The sequence below is a fragment of the Durio zibethinus genome, chromosome 13 (genome assembly GCF_047325235.1).
Source record: "Durio zibethinus cultivar Kanyao isolate XHJ-2024 chromosome 13, ASM4732523v1, whole genome shotgun sequence".
NCBI lineage: Eukaryota > Viridiplantae > Streptophyta > Magnoliopsida > Malvales > Malvaceae > Durio > Durio zibethinus.
This window is the reverse complement of record NC_143174.1, coordinates 3,104,133-3,125,580: the sequence shown is the minus strand read 5'-3', so window position 1 is coordinate 3,125,580 and position 21,448 is coordinate 3,104,133. Positions and strand designations below refer to the sequence as shown.

Here is a 21,448-nt window from a genome sequence, read left to right as displayed (position 1 = left end):
CTTATTGTTTTATTAACTTCTTTTTTTTTAATTTAATTTAATTTAATTTAATTTAATTTTCTTTTGTTAGTCTCTTTTATTCTTCAATAAAGTTTTTTCTTTTACAAAAGGATTAGCAAATTTTAAATTTTAAACACCGGATAATAAAACTTGACAAAACTTTTCTTAGAAAAATCCAATTTTTTTTTATTTTTTATTAACAATATTAATTCAACATAAGTTTTTGTTAAACTTAAATTTGAATTGAGGTAACTTTCTCTTATCTAAATTTTTTTACGCATAAAGAACGAATTCACGAATACTATGGACCGTAGGTCTTACAATATTCAAAATATTACTAAATTTTTATATTTGACGTAAAAATATTAGCTAAGCTAAGTTTTTTTGTAAGAAAATCTCAAACGAGGGGCTATCACCAAAATTAAAATAATTATTTTTAATAAATTGTACAGGATTTAAGTGAAATTTTTTTATTACTATGTTAAATCTTTGAATAATCATGTTATATTAGATGTGCTAAAACATTTAACACTTTCTATAGTTGAAGGTTAATTTTTCAACATTTCATGTAGAAAACCTTAAAGTAAGTGAGAAAAGAACAAATTAAGTCATTAAATACAATTATTTTTATTACATTTGCTTCAATTATCTAGATTCCAATAATAATTTGTATAAATTATGTAAAATCCATCAAATTTTATATGAATTTATATGAACTCCATATCAATGAATTAGAAATCCTCTAAGATTTATAAGCTTCATAATTGTGATTAGATGACTGTATCAAACTTAGTGCAAAGAATTGTACTTTTGATTTTTTTTTTTTTTTTTGGTTTAGGGCATTGCTCTAAGCTATGGCTCAACCAATGAATGTCATCTGAAGGCCATTGAAGCTTTGTTGAAGGACTTTGATTTCCAATGGTTTTTGCATTTTTTTTTTCATAATAATCTCATTTGACAGGGTCACATTCTGATGGTGCATCTTCAGGAATTTCCTGATGAGATTAATGCATTGGTTATTACAAATTTCACTTCATTAAAAGCAAGAAAGCCAGAAAACAGGAACCAGAAAGACCCCAAAGAAAAATTTTCCCACACTGATAAATGGTTTCTAGAGCTAGATTTCCCAACATTCTAACCAGAGGGACAGGGCATTTTGAAACAATGTCAAACCTGGAAGAATTCAACGCATGTACAAACAAAGACAAGCTAAAACAAGCAAGTTCAGGGAGAGCGAGCCTTGAGGAGAGGAAGCCACGCTAATAATAAGGATCCAGATCAAAGAAAGCTTGAAAGAAACCCCTAGTTCCCATTAAGTCAAGCTTCAGCAGAGTTTCCATACCGAAAGAGCAAAATTCTCTTGTACATCTCTTCTCAATTGGCCACAATCCATTCCATGCTTTATGGTACAGTGCCCTTCCTCTAATTATTCTTGTTGAACCAAGACATTCTGCAATAGTTTCAGCCACAACTGGAGCTATAGCCATTGTCCGAGCCACCATGTACCCTGTTGAAGGATGGACTACCCCAGAAATCCCACCTATAGCCATCACATTTTGAGGGATTCTAGGGAGAGGACCACCCATTGGGATCAAACACTTTTCAACTTCTATCACTTTTTTCACTCTAATTCCTAAATGCCTTAGCCTTGCTACCATCCTTCTCTTAATCTCCATATAAGAGAGCACCGGCCGACTAACCAGAGAAGTCTCTTCCAAAAATATTAAGCTTGAATCAAATGGCATCGCATATAGGAAAGTAGGAATTTTTGAATGTTAGCTCGTAAATATGGTTCATTTCCCAAATGTGAATCTCTCCAATCCGTAAGAACCATCTTATCCAATTCAAATGGATGATTATCAAACTCAGCCAAAATACCATGAGCAATCTGATGATATCCATGATTCCTAGGTTTATCATACTCTATAAAACTGCTAGCCAAACCACTAGCATCAACAATTAAGCTTGCCTTAAGCTGGCTACCATCATCACACTCGATAGTAAACTCGAATTCCTCGTGTTTCATTTGCCAAACCTTAGATTTATGGAATTTAACTGAATTTGAGATGCAATTCTCCAATCACTTTGTCTTAAGTTCCTTCCTAGAGACCCTACCATAAGGCCGGTCTAAATACTTGGTTTTGTGATCATCAATATACACACAAGTCATAGGCCATATTTTGTCTAAACAATCTACAAGTCCCAAGCTCTTAAACTCATCAACCCAGACTCCATAATTGTTAGGCCAAACAGACAGTGGCGAGGGATCAACACAGCATACCTTTATTCCTCCCTAGTGGGAGACTTGCTCGGCGAGCCGGAGACCACCAGGGCCAGTGCCAATAATGATCACATCAAAGCAAGGCCGATCGGAAGGGCTAAACCAAGAAAGATCAAAATCTAACCACTCGGGCTTTGACTCTGGTTTTAGGTCAAGGAAGTTACCAAACTTGCTACAGTTGATTTGATGGCGAGTCTTTCTTGATGTTCTTAAATGGGGTTTTGCAGAAGAAAATGAAGTTGTTGATGAAGGGAAGAATAGTTGATCCTTCCTGGTTGCAAAAGCCGATGAAAATGGCCTAACAAGGGTTCCCATGGTCTGAAGAGAAGTCTTTCTACCAAAGGAAGCGGACAACACTTTTATTGATTGGAAAAGGAGATACAGACAGAAAGGAATCCAGGAAAATCAAAGGCTAGAAAGATGCTTTTGTTTCTAACAGGTTTCACTACCTAATGGAAATTGACTGGTAATTTCACAGTCCATTTTCAGAAACTGTAACTCAGTCCACCAACCACGGAATGATTACTTAATCGTCTGTTGATTTGGTTTTCGTGGCATTTGAGAGAAATTTGGCTATCCATGTGAACTCTGTCATTTTGGACCCGTTATAAATGCCACTTACATAGGCTGGATGGGTTAAACAATTTTCAGGGCATATAGTTAGATAAGTAGGAAGGAAAAGCAATTATCTAATGATTTAGGCAAGTAGGACCCAGCCACTGATGTTTTTTTATACTTGGTTCAAGGCTTTTGTACTTTATTGGGGAGGTGGGGAGGCAAAAAACTATGCTTTTTTTTGGTATTATTCCCTAGATTGTCCAGTTCAGTGTGGGAAGGAAATGATTATCACTTGGCACCACCAGCTCCTTGTCCTGGATTCCGCTTAGATACCTAACATTATTGCAAATTGCAATACATACATTAAAATAGTCGATTAATTTCGATCATTCCAGCTATGTGAGAGAGGAGTAAAGAAAAGGACAAATATAAATACACCAGAACGAAAATGATGAACGGATGATTTTGTGAAGAAGCAGACAACATTATGAAGTTACAAACAAGCAGTTTTCATGAAACCCCCAAACAACAAATAATAGATTCGAAATTCAATGCATTTGCATAATACAAAAAAGATCCGCAACAACTAATGGCAACTCATTCTTCCAAGATAAATATATAGGTGATGTGCAGCAACAGCAGTGAAATATACATATCTTTTTGCAACCTTGAGCAGTATAGACACTATGTTTCCAAATATACATCGAAACGACGAATGGGAAACCAAGGAGGCTCCTAGGGACAAACTTGCACATATAATCTTGAAGATAAATGCATATCTCAGCAGAAATTTGAACCAATAAGACTGCCACTCAGGATCTGCATGAAGGTAGAGTGATGCCACCACAGCAAACGGCAATTATTATGTATAGTAACAGAACAATCAAGCAAGTCAACAGGGCCCTGTCCACATACATGTGTAAGTTTCCCCATGTGGATTTGAACATTCGCCTAAGATGTGAACATTAACAACTCTAACATCAAATTAAAATGATTCATGTAATTAGATATTCACATGCATGGATGATAAGAAAACAAGAAAAAAGTGCAGTCTGACAAGTTTTCCCATAAGTAGTCTAAGAAGATGGACAAAATCAGTGACAACTCCACCTGACATTACACAAAAAAAGTTCTTCATAAATAATCAAACATCAATGCAATGTTTTCCTCAATTTGTCATGTTATCCCTTTATAAGTGGTCTTTCTACATGGTACATGAATTAGAAGTATTCGAAGCTTCAACATTTCATTAATCCTAATTCAGCACAAGTTGCTCAAGCTCAGTGGCAGAACAAAAACCTTAGCTATAAATAGATCTCAAAAGCATATTTACATCTAGCCACCTCTCTCTCTCTCTCTCTCTTATGTTCATTGTTCTGCAGATCCACAACAATAGGTTTTTCCTTTTGCTATGTTCTATGTCTCTCTATCTTTCCCCCACCAGTTCCCTTCCTTGAGATAGGCAGCCATCATTCAGGTTCTTGCTCCAAGATTATAGATAATAGAGGATTCATAACTGGTTCATTTACTTATATTTCCATAAAACAAAATAAGGGATAAAATACTAGATATACTCACAAGAGTTTGGCATTTTTCATCCAAAGAGCTCGACGAAGGCGTTTAGACTGTTTCTTGAAGTGGAATGCACCATCTTGCATTGTCGCAGTTTTGTCAACAAGAAGCTCAATCCTGTCGCCTCTCTCTAGTATTTTCTCAATGTTTTCCACCATAATTGTGCGTATCTGAAAAATTAAATAAAAATCACAAAGTCAGGTCACATTCTTCACTTGATATGCCATTCAACTAACAAAAATGACATCAATAGAGACAATAATGAGCACAAACATTTTTTTGAAGAGATGCTGAGCAATCCATGGTGTTTTCTCCTTAAAAACTGGCTAACACTAGACTAAATTAGTAGATTATTTGCCAAGTTGAAAAACCTCCACACTCCATCAGGGCTAAAGATTTGAATTTCAAAGACATTACACAATGACAACTATTGCCTAGGAAGTACATAGTCAAAAATACAAAGGTAATTGACTTACACGAACAAAGAGCTAGTAATTTTGCAACAATCTACAGCACCCATCAGCACATCAGGACAGGTATAAGATAAAAAAATGGTCAAGAAAATTCAAAAGATGAAAAAAAAATGAAGTTCCAGCAGATGTAACTTTAAAAAAAAAAAACGTTTCAGCTAATGCAAGATACTTGCCTCACCCACTTCACCTCTAACACGATTGAGAGTGTCTGCACTAGGATTACTAGAGAAAAACTCCATTTGTTGATGCAGCACCCGTGAGAACTCATCATTCATTGCATATGCCGGTGCGTAATGAGCCACTCTGCCATAGTTTTTCATGAACCTCATGTGAATATCCTCCAAGTATGAAAATGGAATTCTCCCTGCATTGAGACACGATAATGAATGGTGACTCGTGATGATAATCCTTTTACAGAAAAGGAAACATAACCAATCCAGCAAGAAGATAAATCTGTATACAAATGAATATCCATTTTTGACATGATAAAATTCAACAAAAAATAAATAAAAACACTAGCCATTAAATAGTAGACAACAACACAACAGTTAAGTAATCCATGGTAATGAAACTGCTCCCAAGCTTAACGTAGAAGAACGATCGTGATACGATACAAAAATAATTAGAACTTTAATGAAACAAAAATAAGATAAAATAAAATAGAATAATATACTACATTATATCTAAATTGTGGAAAAAAGGACTAAGAAAAGTGCTCAAACAACTAAAAAGGAGTTTGTCAATTTTTAAAGGAACATAGATTGTTTAAGCTTCAGATGGAAACTGTTGATTACGTTAAATGTATCTAAAATGAGCCTAAGGTGTTGGAAATTTATGATCCCTTACCTACCAATTAAGCAACAAAACTTAACACTCTCATGCCGATGAATCTCTACCAAATAAATCCTTGAATTTTCCTAAATCCTATGCATTATTCTAAAATCAATGCTAAATTAAAGGAAAATTACCTTGGTAATTCTACAATAAAGCAAGATATAAATACTAAAAAAGAAAATAAAATGAAGCATACATATCAAATCTTAGACTTTAAATCCCTAAACCCTTAAAGAAGGAATACAAAATCTCTTTGCCTACTTCAATTATCGACCTAAAGATTTAAACTCATAAAATTTCCGATATAACAAAAAAAAGAGATGTAAATGAAGTGAAAGAAACGTACTTCCAAAGGTATCATTAGCCATACAGAGGAAGCTGAGGCCATCGGATCTAAGTATATGAAAGATATAACGATCCTGAGAGAAGCAGATTCTCGAATCGGCGTTCTCCGGAAGTTTCTCCAGGATCCGTCGTGCCACCGCACCGGTGTTCCCGGTCACGGCGCTGAACTCCGCCAGAACCACCGTGCCTCGAGCCACCACCGCGTAAAGAATCGCCATAAATTTTTTTTCTTTTTTTTTATTCTTGGCTTCGACGCTAGTTGGACGGCGAAAGCGGCATCGAAGGGCGATACAGCGATGGGTTTGGGATGGGAGATTTTTGGGGGCTAGTTTTGAACTTTGTTTGGCAGTACAGCCAAACAGGGAATTTTGCGTACCGGAAAGTCCACGGCCGTTTTTTGGGTTAAGTTTTGAACTTTGTTCGGGAGTTGAGCCAAACAGGGGATTATAAATAACCAATTAAGTTAAAATTGATATTATTACATTTTTATTTTTTTTCAATGATTTTTCTTTTATGGCTTTTTTTTTTATTCATATAAACTTTTAAGAAAATAAATACTATAAATAAAAAGCTATAATCAAAGACAAAGGAGCCAAAATTAATGAAATTTTAGTATTATAGTTTTTAATTATTAAATTTATATTATAAAAACTATTTTGTATGATATTGAAAAACAAAACATTGAAGTTTCTTACAAGAAAAGAATAATTACATGATTTTTTAATAGTTTTTCACATTTAAAAAAATTAAAAGAAAATAATTTACTTTTCAAACCTATTTAGATGCTACTACATGTGTCTAGTACGGAAATATATATAGTTTAAAATATGTGTTTTTAATATATTTTTAAATTATAATTAAGGTTTAGGGTAATTAATATTTTTTATTTTTATGATAATATATTTATATTTATAATTTATATATTACAACTAATTTAAATTGATTCCAGTGGTAATTTTAAATGACATTAGTTATTTTGTAATTAGACATTTAAAATTTTTTTATATTAATTTTGTAGTAAATTGTGATTAGATGGATATTAATTTTTTTTTTGGAGTTCTTATATTTGGTATTTCTTTCATATCGATGATGAATGTTGAATTAAAAATTTGTTGTATTGGTAGGTTTTTGAGTTTTAATTGTTCTGGATGGATTGGATTTTGATTTTTATAAGTACAATTTTTATGTTAATTTTATGATAAATTGGTGTTGAATGAGCATTTTGATTTATATTTGTTTTGAAATTTTTATATTTGGTATTTTTTAAATTTAATAATAATAATATTTTTTGAATTTAAAAATTATTGAATTAATAAAAGTGGGTAAAAATTAAAATATTCAATAGTAATATGTATTGATGTTTGTAGATTTTTTTTTTTTATTTTAGATGTTGAATCAAAAATCACAAGAAAAATATTATGATAGTTAAATAGTGATGGCAATGAGTTGGATCGGAACGGATTTTTACTCGTCACAAATCTGACTCGATTTTATATATATAAAATCTGAATTCGACCTTATTTGATGATTTTTTTATTTTTATATCTGAATCCGATTCGATCCGATATTATATGAAATTATATCTGATCAAATTTAACCTTAAATTAATAAAATATTATTTTTAAAATTTAAAATATTTATTTTTTATTATAAATATAAATTAAATATATATAAAAATATATAAATAAATATAAAATTAAATAAATAATTAAAAATAATTTTTTATATATCGAGTCGGATTTGTCTAAAATCCAACATTGATCCGACTCTGAATTTTTTTTTTTTAATATTACTCAACCTGACCCAATCTAATACTCAATTTAAAAAAAAAAAAAATCAATCCTAAACAACCAAATCAAGTAAGATATCGTTGGATTTAGGTTATATTATCTTCTCTATAATTAAATGGTATAAATTAAATTAAATGGTGTTAGCATATAATAATTTATGGATTTATATTTTATTATATTTTTCATAAAACTTAGATGATAGATATCAAATTCAATTTAAATAAATTAAATTTGATATACCATTATCATGTTATTCTTACATATAATATATAACTTTTAATATATGTTAAAATATTAAATGCATTTAAATCTCAAATATCATGATAATTAACTGAATTATAGTTATTCTATAGAAGTTTAATAAAATATACAAAAATAAAGAAAAACATTTTATTTGTCATTTTTAATTTTAAAAATGGACATACACTCATAAATTAAAAAAAAAAAAAAGAAAACATAAAATTAAAAAAATTCCACAACTTGATAGAATCAGAGTGGAAAGAATTGTCTTAACTCGTCAACTGACGTACATGGCAAAGAGCACAAAGCAGACAGCTAAGTAGCAAAAGTAATGTTAAAACCATACAATGTTTCTTTACTGTACGATTTAGCAGACTTTGTCTCTCTCTCACTTTCTTTTTCGATTGCTTTTAGATTCTGCTTTACAAATGCCGCAAGGAAAATGGAAAAACACAATCCAAGGTAAGCTCTTTACTTACTTTGTCTACCAAATTGTCATTACAAGTATAATATGAATTTCATTTTCTTTTGATCATATTTTGGGTTTGTTTAGACTTAAATAAATCTGGGTTTCTTTATTTCTTTCTTTCTTTTTGATTTATAAATGTTTAATGAGGGTGCTTTATATCATTCTCATGAGTTTCAATGTTTGTGTTTCATACTTGTATGGACTGTAGTTTTTCATGTAAAATTGTTTGTGAGACAGAATGAATAGGAGAAGCTAATAGATGTCTTCACTTGATGAGCGTATTTTACGGAATTGGTTTTGAAAACCAGACATATTTCAAGACAAAAGCAAAGGCTGGAACTTGGAAGTTGGAACCAATGAATCTACGAAGATCAATTTCTTTTGTTTGGGAAGGTGTTCTTTGTCTGATAATCATGGTGCTTGCTCCACTCAATGGGAACAAAATGAGAACGCGGATGGGCTGATGTGGAATTTGTGGGTTTAATGTTGCATAATTGACAAATATAATTGGTTCTTTTTTGGTTAAAATTTTGATCTATTGTTTAAATACTTGATTATTAGTAATGGAAGTCATCTCTCCGATATAGTTAAGAAGAGTAAAAAAGAAAGAATGTAGGTTATAGGTGTGGTCTTATCATCACGGAAATGTTTCAATGCCAAATTTGTTCATCAGTCAAACAGAGTTGACTTTGGTGAAATGTGATTCTGACTTTTGATTAATTCAGTGAAAAGTTCCTTATTAGGTTAAATTTCCTCTCATTTTTGTGGCATCTTTTAATATATTTTAAACCATTTAGAATGGTTCGGTAGTATCCTGTCTTTAAGGAATTAAGGATCTGTCGCAGCTAATCGAATACCCTCGAATAAGCTGTTTTTAATATCATAAAGACCAAATCTAAATAAAGGTTTGCCTTGTATTGTTTTGGACTTAAGTTATTTCTTTTTAATTGACTAAAAGGAAGTTATTTGGTGCATCTTATGGAGCTATTCTTTTTAACAATAAGCTGATGCCAGAAGATGTATTGTGGTTACAACTGGTTCATAAGAGAGGAGAAGACAAGAGCCATAGGTTGTTGGGAGTTCAGAAACTAAATCACTTGAGCTCCTGAGGCACAAGAAGTGAAAAGAATGAAATTTTCGAATTTGTTAATGTTTCATATATTTTCCAATTTAACTCACTGTCTTATAATCTCTGACATACAATGGTGTTATCTGCTCTTGTCTATATTTTAACAGAGTAGAAGTGGTGGAACACACTTTTGCATAGTAGAAGAACTACTTGAACACAGTTGATCTCTCATTTTCTCTTGAAAGGAAACTCATTTTGCTGGTAGTATTTAGGACAAAGTCAAAGCTATTGCTTCTTTGTGCTCCCTGAGAAAAGTAGAAGCAGGGATCAATGAGCATGAAGGTGTTAGTAGTAGACTACAAAAACTTTAGATGACATGTTAACCTCATAATGACGAAATGAACATGCGAACACTGAAACTCATAGCCAGATCATATGGCATTTTTTAGACAGACCATGTCAGTGGTGATGAATTTCAAAAGTGAGCTTATACAGGAAGTAGAGGTAACCTTCCATATGATTTCAGTGTTATATCTAGAATGTTTCTGGCAGGTTTAAAAGTTTGCCCGATGGTTTAGCGTTATGTAAGTAGAGAAAAGGAGCTGATGACATGGACATATAGATATAAAAATGTATGCAATTGTACAGTATGCTAATTATGCAAATTGTGACACTTAGCTCAGTTATACATGTTGGCTAGAATCTGCCAATGAGGAACAGTTTCTTAAGTAATGCTATGAGTTTTATATGAGTCTCAAAATTCATGCAGCTCAAGGGCCTATTGCTTGATTATTGGAAAATTGTATAGTTTGGCTTTGATTATTTCTTTATTTATTTATTTTTTTTTTGGATAAGTGACTTTGATTATTTCATATTGATTAATATGATGAAAAATATAATAAATGCAGGAAAGGGAAAGTTGAGATGCAATGCAATTTGAAAGCTTCCATAGCCAGTTGACCTCAATGAGGATCATAAATTTCATGGGCTATTTCTCTGACATGCAAAGAATCCAGTGTACCCGTACTTCCAAATTTCCTTGCCATCCTGCATGAAATAGATTTCCTACACTTATCTTCCTCTTTGTTTTGTCTTTTGCTAATTTTATTTCCCTCTTAACTGTTCAAAGAGAAAAGAATGGCCTTTATTTTAAGGGTTAGATCACATGTTGTGCCCTTACCACTTGTTTAATATTTGGAAATCTGATTCTTGTCATGTTCTATTCACTCTTTTCATATCATGGCTGAAATTTTGAAAATTGGTCGGATATAGCCCTTCCCCAAACAAATAAAAATAAGTCATCTCAGAAAATGAACATACTAATTAAGATTAGGAATCTAGGCCAAGAGGAGGAAACTTATGAGATCATATCTACTTATGGTTATTTTGGTCTATATTTCAGTATGCTAGTTTCAATAAATATTAAGTCCATATTGGTTGAAAAGCCACCAAGTGCTCAGCTATAACCATGAGGACAAATGCAAACAATTGCATTGAAATATGTTTTTGAAGATAAGTAGAAAATCTTTTTGGAAAGGCAAAATAAGTAATAATAAGAATTTCTATGAGGAAAAGAAATCCATGAATTGGATACATAACTTTAACTCATTGATAACCAAATGGATAAGAAAGAAGCATTTTCTAAGGAGAAATTGATGTTAGATTATAGGACAGATAAAATATGCTACTAGGGATAAGGTTTCTTATTCTGGCATTTTCATGCATTGCTTTTTTTTTTTGGTTAGCTATTGTTTGCTTTATATGCTTGCTGCTGATACAAAGAGGAAGAGCAGTAACTACTGGTGAAACAAAACCACTTCTATGAGGTTCATTACTCATTAATTGGATGTTAATATTTGTATATGGAAGTAAAGATAAGGCATAAGGCAAATATTTCATGAAAAGGTCCTGTATGAAAGAAAAGCCCACAAAGGTGGTGACAGGCAGCAATGATTCCTTCAAAACTTCCTAAGAGTTATTTGTTGCATCTTGTTGGGCCATGAAGAAAGGATAATCGATGATGATGTATAGCCACTTTTAGCTCAAAATATGGCACCATCCTATGAGTTTTGCGTGCACTGAAAGGAAACTGCAACTGATATTTTTGTGATCCATTCTTCTAATTCAACTGTGTTGACAAACCCAGGTCTTCAAAGGAATGTAAACCATCAAATTGAAGCTTTCACATGTTTAGGAGAAGAATGTAATTTTCTTCTAGCTTTTACATGATGTTAACAAAAGAAACTGCTTTCTACTCTATATAACTTCTTTGATTGTCCAATGAAGAGCAAAGGTCAAAAAATTTGAAGAAAATTTGTTCCTGGATTCATTTTCAAATATGTTGAATTCCATACTATGAATAGTGGTCCTTTCGTCCTATGTAAGTGAAATTCCTTTTTTGCTTTTCTTTTTTGTCATAAATCCAGTCATTTGTTCATGATTTTTAAATTCTATTTTCAGTTCTTGGTATATAAAATATGCAAGGAACACCACTGAGTTCAATGTGGATTGAGTGGAGCATTGACTATTAGTACTTATTGTATAAGTAACCATTGAAGTTTTGAGAATGATAATTTTTTTTTTCAACTTTTGCTGAAGCTAACTTTGAAATTCCTGGATTGCCCTCTTGAAACAGCGTTGGAGATGAGCTGTCATCAACTCCATGGAGTAGAGTCTGACAAGGGAACTTGTGAAGATTTTTCGAGGTTGAGCCCTCCTAACCTGGGATGATCCAGAATTCTTTCTGACTCTGTAATATCCTTTGTTAGACTTGAATTGTAGATTGAGCTGATTGATAATCTTGAATTCTTAATCTGTAAAACAAATCAACCATAAAACTTGAGTTGGGATGATCTTATATTTTTATTTTATGGCTTCTTTGTGCTGTTGTATTAACAAAAAACTAAAGACTTCCAGCTAGCAGAGCCTTTTCAATATATTGATATGCTATAACAATTTTGTAGAAGTTGGCTTCTGCTTATGAGATGGAGCGTGGATCATGTTTTGTTGGGCAGAGTACTTTTGGTCGATTCAGGCCTCAAGCTTCATTTTATTATCAATCTTGTTGCATATTGTACAGTAGTTTGATAGCCAGCATAGCAGCTGGTCTAGTTTTGATTCTTTAAAGCTAGTTTCCTCTTGTAAATATCTGTACTATCAACTTTGTATTTGGAACCTAGGAGAAGGAAAAAAATGAATAGATGGTTGACGGCACTCCATTTACAAAAGATTGCTGGTAATCTTTTTGTTATTTGTATGTTGCGTTTAGTTTACAAGATAGTAGCAAAGGTCTGCATGGATATTTGATTATGACGTGTTCCAACTCCCTAGTGGCATACAGGCATGCATGATCATGACCCAACGAAGATGTTTATAGAATCAATAAGCAGACAGGCTGACTACATCTTTTCTTGTTTGTCCTTCACAATTGTTATTATTTTTCTAATGAATTGACTGTTGGTCTGGTAGTTTTTCTTCGAACTTTTTCATATTTTCAAAATGTTATATTCATCATTTTGTTTTAATTATTTTGTTTTTATTGACTGCCGGCTGTTAGGTTCTGTGTTGAGTTTTACAATGGACGTTCGGCAGAGGAATAATGGTGAGTACATCTTCCAACTGATTAAAACCAAATAGCAGTTACAGATATCTTTACAAAAACGTGGGATTTCAAAAAATTAATCCTATTTTACGTAGAATGATCTCTTTAGATCTTGCTTATTTGCTACGTTCCCTTGGCCTACAAGTGGGAAGAAGAAATTCTTCTACATTCTAAAGTTAGGTTTTGCTTGTGGTACAATTCAATCATGCCACATAAAGGGCTGGTTACCTACTAATATTGCTTAACTCAGGTCCTGTTCATTTGTTCCCATCCTAAGGGAGGTTCTGGCAGATCATTAACCATCTGCCAAATATCATCCTCACTGGCTTCTGGGTGATCTGAGTGGTTTCCTCCAGAATTTGATGTACCTGAGGAGCTTGTTATCTCCATCATTGTAGCTCTCTCAGAAGATGTTGCAGCCCTGTTATGAAGTTGTCTTCCTCGTGACACATCTTCTGGTGGGCGTCTATCAAATGCCCGAAAGCTGCCTGATACAACGTAGACTCGACACAAACTGAATTCGTGTCTCAACTACATTAAGAAATGGTAAACAAGCAACTGATGATTAGAAAACTGAAGAACTTCAAATCTAGCTTTATGCCCAAAGAACTATGACTATATATGTGTTCACCTTAGGAGTAACAGCAGCAGATGAGTTGGCTACTGCTTCTATGGCTTTATATTCATTCATCTTCCATTTTGTTTTCCTCCCAGAAGGAGCTTTTCCGTTATAAAAAACCATGGTTTTCTTCATTCCTATCACTCGGTCATCTGAGGAGTAGACATAGCTGGGAGACCCTGTTGCCTTCCAGTATCCAGAAGTCGTAGTGCGGTTAGGTCTCCCTCCATGAGCTTCCCTCTCTTGTCTTGGTGTAAAGTAGAACCATTGCTCAGAGTCTCCTTTACAACACTCCCCAGCAAGTTCTGCAAACATTTCAAAAAAAAAAAAAAATCAAAACAGGCGACTTACTATAGCATTCTTTTTAAAGCATTCTTAACATATATAGCAATCATGTTGTAATGAACAGTGAAGAAAATTGTACGTGGAAGTTCCCATGGTTCTACATCATAAATGTTGACGACTGGGATAACAAGGTGCATGTCTTGTCTCTTGCCTTCTAACTGGTTGCGTAGGTAGAAGGAAACCAACTCTTCTTCCGTCGGAAAGAAGCGAAAACCCATCGCGACCTCCATTTTTGGTATGTACCTATATAGATATATATGTTGCTCTTGAGTTTTTATGCTTTTTGTCTTGTGTTTTTTTTTTTTTTTTTTTGCCTTTGAATGAGCTCCATGTGAAGGAGGTTTAAATAGGCATGTACATGCAAAGGACGGGTGAGCTTTTGCCGAGTGAAATTGGAAAATTTGTGTTTGCTATAGGATTAGTGGAAACTACCACGCGGTTATGTAATGAAGAGAATGTCGTTTTATCCTTCCTATAGTATTGCTTCACTTGTCCCAATCCAAGTTTCCATCCAATGAAATCTAATGTTGAACCAGTCAGCCTCACTTTTCTTTTTTCCCTGTATATCGGCTGCACGGTATCTTACCTACACCCGTTCAGCTGATCAATCTACGCTGTTCATCTGATTGATTTTTTATTAACTTGTCACAAGTTGCTGCTGTGCCTGTGATAATTGGCTCTACTTTGTGCCGTGGTAGCTAGGTAATTTTGCTTCTCTGTTGTCTATTATTCAATCAAGTCCCTCAACTTTGTTCTGATAACTCTATGTTCCTCTTTTTTTAGTGGATAATGAAGGATAAATTCCAATTGAGCCTCCAGACTTCACTCATGCATCTAATTCAGTCCTTCAACATTGTTAGTTCAATCGAGTCCTTAAATTTTCTTATTTAATAATCTAATCAGCTCTGATTAAAGATAATGATAAACAATTAGTATCTATAACGGCATAGATTAAAATCTATCAACAGGAAATTAACAATAGATTGACATTGGTCGAATTAGTTTGACAAATTTTTAGTGTTTAGTTGATGAAATAAAAGATGAGGGGCTGAATTATAGATTTTTTCTGGCCAACGCTCTGAGTCAAAGATAAGCTGGATACACGCAAAGATGTAATTAGTCCATATGGTGTGTTAATACGGTCAACGTGCCGAAGCTGTCTATTTTTTATAATTGAAGATGTGAGAATTTAAATTTTGATCACAATTAAAAATCTGATAAATACTAAATTATCCCTTTAAATTTGGGTGAAGAACCAAAACATTTCAGCTGCAGCATATTCTTCTGATCAGAATATTCTTAAAGATATTAAATATAAGAGTAAAATACAGTAATACCCTTGAGTTTTAAACATAATTTAATTCAAATTCACTAGATTGAAAAACGGATATTTTGTCTAAAAACTTTTTAATTAATAAAACACTAAGATCCTTCTATTAATTAACTTTGTCAAAAGCTCATTAAAATATTATTTTATTTTTTAAAAATCAATATTCTTAAATACTCACGTAAAATAATTAATAATAATAATTTTTTTTAAAAATATATTAATAATATATAAAAGAGATTTTTAAGTGTAATATATAAAAACAAATTTCGAACTTATAATAAGAACATGTAACATATAATAAAAAAAATATTTGATTGAAAGAAATGTTACTTATAATTGTGAATTGTAAATAAAATAAATGTTATAAAAAGAATGTGTAACATATAATAAGTAAATACTCACATAAAATAATTATTTATAATAACAATTTTTTTCTTAAAATATATTAATAATATATAAAAAATATTTTTAGGTGCAATATATAAAAGTAAAATTCAAATTATAATAAGAAAAAAATGTTATAATAATAACATGTAATATAATAAGGAAGAATACTTGGTTGAAAAAAAATGTTATTTATGATTGTGAATTTCATTTTTATATATTGCACCTATAAGAACATGTAACATATAATAAGAAAAAAAAATTTGCTGAAAAAATGTTATTTATAATTGTGAATTTTATTTTTATATATTGCATTTAAAAATCGTTTTTATATATTTTAAGAAAAATATATTATTATTATAAATAATTATTTTATGTGAGTATTTAGGTATATTGATTTTTCAAGGATAAAATGATCTTTTAATGAATTTTTTAACAAAGTTAACTGATAAAAAGATCTTAATGTTCTATTAATTGAAAAGTTTTGGGGCAAGATGTCTATTTTTAAACTAATAAATCTAAATTGAATTATATTTAAAACTTAAAAATCGAGATATATTTTACTCTAAATATATAAAATATATATATATATACATATTTATTAACCTAACAATTGAAGCGAATAATTAATAGTTAAACCAATATTATCAACTGATTAATGTTTGAATTGAATTTAAAATTATAAACTCTATTGTTACATATTCACCTCATGTTCTCAAGTCTTAAATTAAAATTAATTTTAAAAATATTTTTTTAATAATTTAAATTTGAGTAGAATCAATGTTTGGTATTATTTTTAATATCATTATTATATTTTAATCATTGAGATGATTTTATTACTAAAATGTTTTTATCACTCATGATCTGAAATCACTTTATTTAATTAAAAATCATTAATTCTTAGTAATTAAATATTAAAGTATTTTGTATTACTAAAAATCAAATATTATACCAAAATAATCATGCACATTATAATAGTTAAATAAATTAATGATTTCAAAATTATTTAAATATAGTAATTTATATATAAAATATTATTAATATTTTATTTGCTTCATAATAAATATAATTAAATTATTAAATTAAAATTTATTTATTGATAATAAACTAGTTTTATAGTCTAAATTATATAAAATAATATTTGAATTAGAAAATAAAACTAATATATTAAAATTAAAAAATTATATTATAAATAAATTAAAAAAATCACAAAAAATCACAAAAAATATTTTGAACTTGTTATAATGAATATTAATTTAAAAATATAAAAATTACAATTTAAAATAATAATAATTAATTTTAAGATTAAATAAATTTTTAATTTGCTTATTAAATGAATAATTTTAACTATTATTAATTTTATATATATCACTTTACTCCAGTAATAAAATTTTTTTATCATTTTATATGAAAATTAAATCATCTTATAAAGTAATGATCTAATTTTCGATAATTCAAAATTATTATCATAAAAAATCATTAAATAATTATCAAATATAATAATTTAATTATCATATATCATTTTTTAAATTATCATTTTATATTAAATATTATCAAAAAGTTATTTTCAAACTATAATCCACGCTTGACTTTAAGGTTTTTTTTTTTTTTGGGAGTGTTTTACCTCTTCAAAATATTGTTTTTTTATATATCCACGTGGAGGAGTCGTTCACACTTCTGTTTTTAACCGTAGCTGCAAATTGCTGTTTTTTTTTCCTTTAGAGTTGGAGCTTTGATTGTTTTTTTTCTTGACTAATTTGATTTCCACCCTCGTAAGGCTTGCCTAATACCATACGACAGCAAATTAGGCAGACCCTTCTTCGGGGTCCCAAGTTTTGGATTTGCCACAGACAAAGTAGTCATTGACTTTTTAATTAATTAATTTGTTAAATTAATGTAAATTACAAAAAATTATCTCCAAAATATTTTTAAAATTAATTAATTTTTTATTTATAATAATAATTTTCAGTAAATAATATTTTTTTAATAAAAAAACTTATTATAGAAAAATATTATAAATATTAAATTTTATCTATTAAATTTATGAGATGATATTTTTTAAAAATGATTGTAGGAATGAATTGGGATAAAGTTTGATAGGTAATTCAAAAGCAAACAATTGATGAGAGTAGAAGCTCACTAAAGTACTTGTCAGAGTTTTTCATAATTAGATTTCATTTTTTTAAAAAAAATTATTTTTGTTTTTTGTAAATGATTTTTTTTTTGAATTAGTCATTTGTTATAATCAAATTTTAAATATATTTTACAATTTTAATATATTATTTATAATTAAATTTAAATTTTATCTGTTTGATAACCTTTTACTTGAAGCAGTATTTTGTGATTTTATAATAAAATCATTTGATAAATTTAGTTTTAATATAAAATAAGTATGAAATTACTTAAATATGAATTTTATATATTTTACTAAATCAATGTGATTTGATAATTATGTAAATCTTTGATCCAATAAACTTTTGACGAGAATTTTTAGGAATTTTTAATTAATTAGATTAAAATATCTTCTTCTCTTCAAATAAAGATAATTACTCAATTAAATGCGCTGGTTAGAAAAAAACAAAGAAGAAGACCTAATCACTCTAAGGATAATTTTGCTTATGCAAATTCATCATGATCATCCAAAAAGATATGTCAATCTCCTTGTTTAATTATGGTGTTATAGTTTTCTCACAATTGGGTTAGAGATTACACGAACTAGTTTTCTTGTCTGAAGGCTGTAGGAAACCAGGCAACCTCCATAACCCAGACAATTAGACTACGTCAAAACCATGAGGGTGAGGAGCCAGAGGGAAGATGTAGAAATTATCCTTGGGTATAAATTTGTTGAGTTCATCGTGACCTGACCAAGATTCAGAAAATCTAACCCCGTACCCCAAATACCATTCTTGAGCATCATAGTCTGAAGGTAACCATATGCATAAATTGCGCTATCCTCGACAAGTATCAGTTACAGTTACCTCAAAGTAACAAAAATGTCACCCCCTGGAGTGATAGGTTCTCACTCTCTTGCCATTAGGCAAGTTTATCAGGTGGAGTTGGATGGTTTCTTCGTCAGGATTGTATATAATGATTTTGCTGTGGCGAAGCTCTAGCCAATGTAAACAATCATTGTAATGCACAATTGGACCATCTGTATTGATGTAATAGTTGGGAACAGGGCTGTGTGCCATTGGCCTGTCTCGGAAGAGAAAATTTCCAATTGTAAAATGTTGGATGGGCCATCAGCTGTTGGGATCCGAACCACGTTGTAGCTGTCATCTTTGCTAATGAAACCAATTGCAACTGATTGTAAGGCTTGGGGAGGTTTGGGGAGAGCAATCCCTTGCCTGATAAGTGGATTGCAGATGTAATTTTTTTGCCAGTAAAAGCTTTCGGATCATAACAACGAACCACATTAAATGCCAGGATCTTTATTGGGCAATCCTGTTCAGAAAGAAGGAAGTTTAATGAAAATCCTAACAATGGGAAATCCTGGAATTGTTTCAGAGCAATACGGCATCTATCATGCTAGATGGATGAATTCTTACTTCGAACAAGTAACAGAAAAGAAGGTTCCATTGTAGAGACCATCACCTGGAGAAGCATTTGAACAAGAAAATTTGTTTAACTGGCAGCCGTTGAAGGATCCCCGTCAAAAGCCAATCAGGAACATCAGAGTCATCAATTAAAATTTGTTCTTCTAATGTTCCCTTCAAAGTTTCTGCCATCATGATCAATTTCGCTTCTCTTTACGGAAGCCTGCAAATGTCTAATTACCCTGCAGAAAAAGCTTCATTGCTTCCATTTTTGTGCCTCAGGTTGCTTTCCACGGAATGGTATTAGAACTTTGAAATATCATTGTCATTTTTGAGATTTTAATTCAATTATAGAAGCAAAGACAAATGCTCTGGGTTCGAAGGTTCTTGTTCTCTGATGTCCACGTACTTTTCTTTCTGATATGTTTGTGCCCTGAATTAATCTCTTGACTGTTTGATCTCACAATTCCAAAAAGAGAAATGCAACTTGCCATGGGCCATGGGACCATTTCACATCTTTATAACATGTTTGAGCTTGGACCCTTGGGCATGTCCTATATTTAAGGAGCAAAAAGGTAAAATGAAATGCTTCAAGAATTATTGAAACCGCAATAATTTGTATTGCAAACAAAGATTACAGCCATCCCTCCACTCATAATACACATGATTAACAGAAATTACTTAAAATCTTGCAACACCTAACTTATGATATTAATTATTACATAAAGAGCAAACTGTAAAGCACTGAGATGCTCAAGGGATACCGATGATGGGGATGAAAGGAACATAATAGCTAGATGGGGCAAGTCCCCACTCTGGGGGTAGTGGCAGATCAACAGTCTTAGATGAACCATTCTCGTTTGGAGCTCCGCATTTAGCATCTTTGGAAGCCAAAGGGCATGAAGTTGAGAAGGCAAGTGGAGTGGAGATCGTGTAGGAGTTTAGTTCATGGGCCTTGACAACCTTTGATACCAGGTTTTTCTTCCAAGCATAGAGCTGGTTCGGACCACCAAGGAGCTTGGCAAGACAGTTCAGAGGCGTTGGAGTCTTTGAGGTGTCTTTCGGAAGCTCAACCTTGAAAGAACCATTTTCTTCTGTGGTTGATGTGGCTAATTTTTTCACTTGAGCACACTTCACTGCTACCTTAATGCCTGAATCAGCAAAAATATGATTAATACAAACAGGAACTGGCAATTTGCCTACCCAGAGACAATAGTTAAACAACTCAAAGGAGGTACACATCTAAGATTACAATTTGCACTGCCATCAAAATAGTGTAAGAAGTTGAGAAAAAGTGAAAAACCAGTTAATTGGAACTTTTTTAGTAAAGTTTTTATATATGTAGAGTCTAGACAGAACCTGAGAAGTCATAACCACGACTGCAGCCAAGGCAGGAGATTTTGCCCTTCAGAACTTGGCATGTTGAGAGCTGAATCCTGGCAAGAGCCAACAGGAAGAAGAGTGTAGTGATCGATGAATGAAGTGCCATGGCAAGCAAATACCAAACAAATTTCAGTATATGAGTTATGGAAGATGGCATACATTTGCAGCTCTATAAATACTAGGTTGTTGAATTAGCTAGACCATATTTAATGAAAGAACCAAAGCCTGAGTTTGGTTGTTGGTGTTAATTTACTGCAGTAACGAACTAGCACGAGGAAGGCCGTTAGCTTTAATATTAACAAATGAAAATTTACAGATTTATATTAATCAATAAGTGAATCCAAAATATCTTCAATTTATCATCATCACTTTCATATAAATATAAATATAAATATAAATATAAATATATATATATATATATATATATATTTAGAGAGTTGATTAATGATTTTGTTTTTTTTATAAAAATATCATTCCAACACCATTCTAATTTAATAGGAAGTATTCTTTTTACAAAAAAAAAAAAATTACAGTTTGAGAATAAAAAAAATTACAGGTGCTTGAATTTTAAATCTATTAAATATCACATTTTAAGAATCATTTTATAAATTAATCCAGT

At 31.3% G+C, this 21,448-nt stretch overlaps 3 protein-coding genes, 1 long non-coding RNA gene and 1 pseudogene across 12 annotated transcripts; 1 reads left to right on the top strand and 4 right to left on the bottom strand.

The window, feature by feature from the left end:
• Positions 1-1,016: 1,016 nt before the first annotated feature.
• On the bottom strand, positions 1,017-2,596 carry LOC111303814 (capsanthin/capsorubin synthase, chromoplastic-like; annotated as a pseudogene).
• Positions 2,597-3,032: 436 nt separating this feature from the next.
• Positions 3,033-6,485, bottom strand: LOC111303816 (vesicle-associated membrane protein 714-like). Of its 5 annotated transcripts, none has more exons than XM_022900263.2 (4): positions 6,065-6,485; positions 5,058-5,248; positions 4,418-4,581; positions 3,033-3,172 (listed from the first exon to the last, which is right to left on the bottom strand). In XM_022900263.2, the coding sequence occupies exons 1-4, from the start codon at positions 6,279-6,281 to the stop codon at positions 3,091-3,093; spliced, it is 654 nt and encodes a 217-aa protein (XP_022755998.1). In that variant the 5' UTR covers positions 6,282-6,485; the 3' UTR covers positions 3,033-3,090. The 5 variants fall into 5 exon arrangements, with proteins under 5 accessions (XP_022755998.1, XP_089598811.1, XP_022755996.1 ...); XM_089742685.1 differs by lacking the exon at positions 3,033-3,172 and adding an exon at positions 3,273-3,813; XM_022900261.2 differs by lacking the exon at positions 3,033-3,172 and adding an exon at positions 3,273-3,790.
• Positions 6,486-8,304: 1,819 nt separating this feature from the next.
• On the top strand, positions 8,305-14,190 carry LOC149515235 (uncharacterized). Of its 5 annotated transcripts, none has more exons than XR_016327031.1 (5): positions 8,305-8,421; positions 8,508-8,555; positions 10,540-10,654; positions 12,267-12,336; positions 12,595-13,174. It is a non-coding gene; the product is annotated as an uncharacterized LOC149515235 (long non-coding RNA). The 5 variants fall into 5 exon arrangements; XR_016327034.1 differs by lacking the exon at positions 12,595-13,174 and adding exons at positions 13,188-13,232; positions 13,483-14,190 and having other exon boundaries at positions 8,415-8,555; XR_016327033.1 differs by having other exon boundaries at positions 8,415-8,555; positions 10,540-10,648.
• On the bottom strand, positions 13,222-15,218 carry LOC111303813 (NAC domain-containing protein 90-like). The gene is made up of 3 exons (XM_022900258.2): positions 14,276-15,218; positions 13,864-14,156; positions 13,222-13,763 (listed from the first exon to the last, which is right to left on the bottom strand). The coding sequence occupies exons 1-3, from the start codon at positions 14,424-14,426 to the stop codon at positions 13,479-13,481; spliced, it is 729 nt and encodes a 242-aa protein (XP_022755993.2). The 5' UTR covers positions 14,427-15,218; the 3' UTR covers positions 13,222-13,478.
• Positions 15,219-20,043: 4,825 nt separating this feature from the next.
• Positions 20,044-20,983, bottom strand: LOC111304373 (uncharacterized). Its single transcript, XM_022900922.2, has 2 exons — positions 20,806-20,983; positions 20,044-20,597 (listed from the first exon to the last, which is right to left on the bottom strand). Exons 1-2 carry the CDS (start codon positions 20,933-20,935, stop codon positions 20,200-20,202), a joined length of 528 nt encoding a protein of 175 aa, XP_022756657.2. The 5' UTR covers positions 20,936-20,983; the 3' UTR covers positions 20,044-20,199.
• Positions 20,984-21,448: the final 465 nt, after the last annotated feature.

Coding starts and splice junctions, on each gene's coding strand:
- LOC111303816 (XM_022900261.2), bottom strand. CDS start 6,281: ATGGCGATTCTTTACGCGGTGGTGGCTCGAGGCACGGTGGTTCTGGCG. Junction 5,249..6,064: donor GGCTAATGATACCTTTGGAA/GTACGTTTCTTT, acceptor GTCTCAATGCAG/GGAGAATTCCATTTTCATAC. Junction 4,582..5,057: donor TTAGAGGTGAAGTGGGTGAG/GCAAGTATCTTG, acceptor TTAATTTTTCAG/ATACGCACAATTATGGTGGA.
- LOC111303813 (XM_022900258.2), bottom strand. CDS start 14,426: ATGGAGGTCGCGATGGGTTTTCGCTTCTTTCCGACGGAAGAAGAGTTG. Junction 14,157..14,275: donor AGAACCATGGGAACTTCCAC/GTACAATTTTCT, acceptor AAATGTTTGCAG/AACTTGCTGGGGAGTGTTGT. Junction 13,764..13,863: donor CTGCTGCTGTTACTCCTAAG/GTGAACACATAT, acceptor TTCTTAATGTAG/TTGAGACACGAATTCAGTTT.
- LOC111304373 (XM_022900922.2), bottom strand. CDS start 20,935: ATGGCACTTCATTCATCGATCACTACACTCTTCTTCCTGTTGGCTCTT. Junction 20,598..20,805: donor TCGTGGTTATGACTTCTCAG/GTTCTGTCTAGA, acceptor TTGCTGATTCAG/GCATTAAGGTAGCAGTGAAG.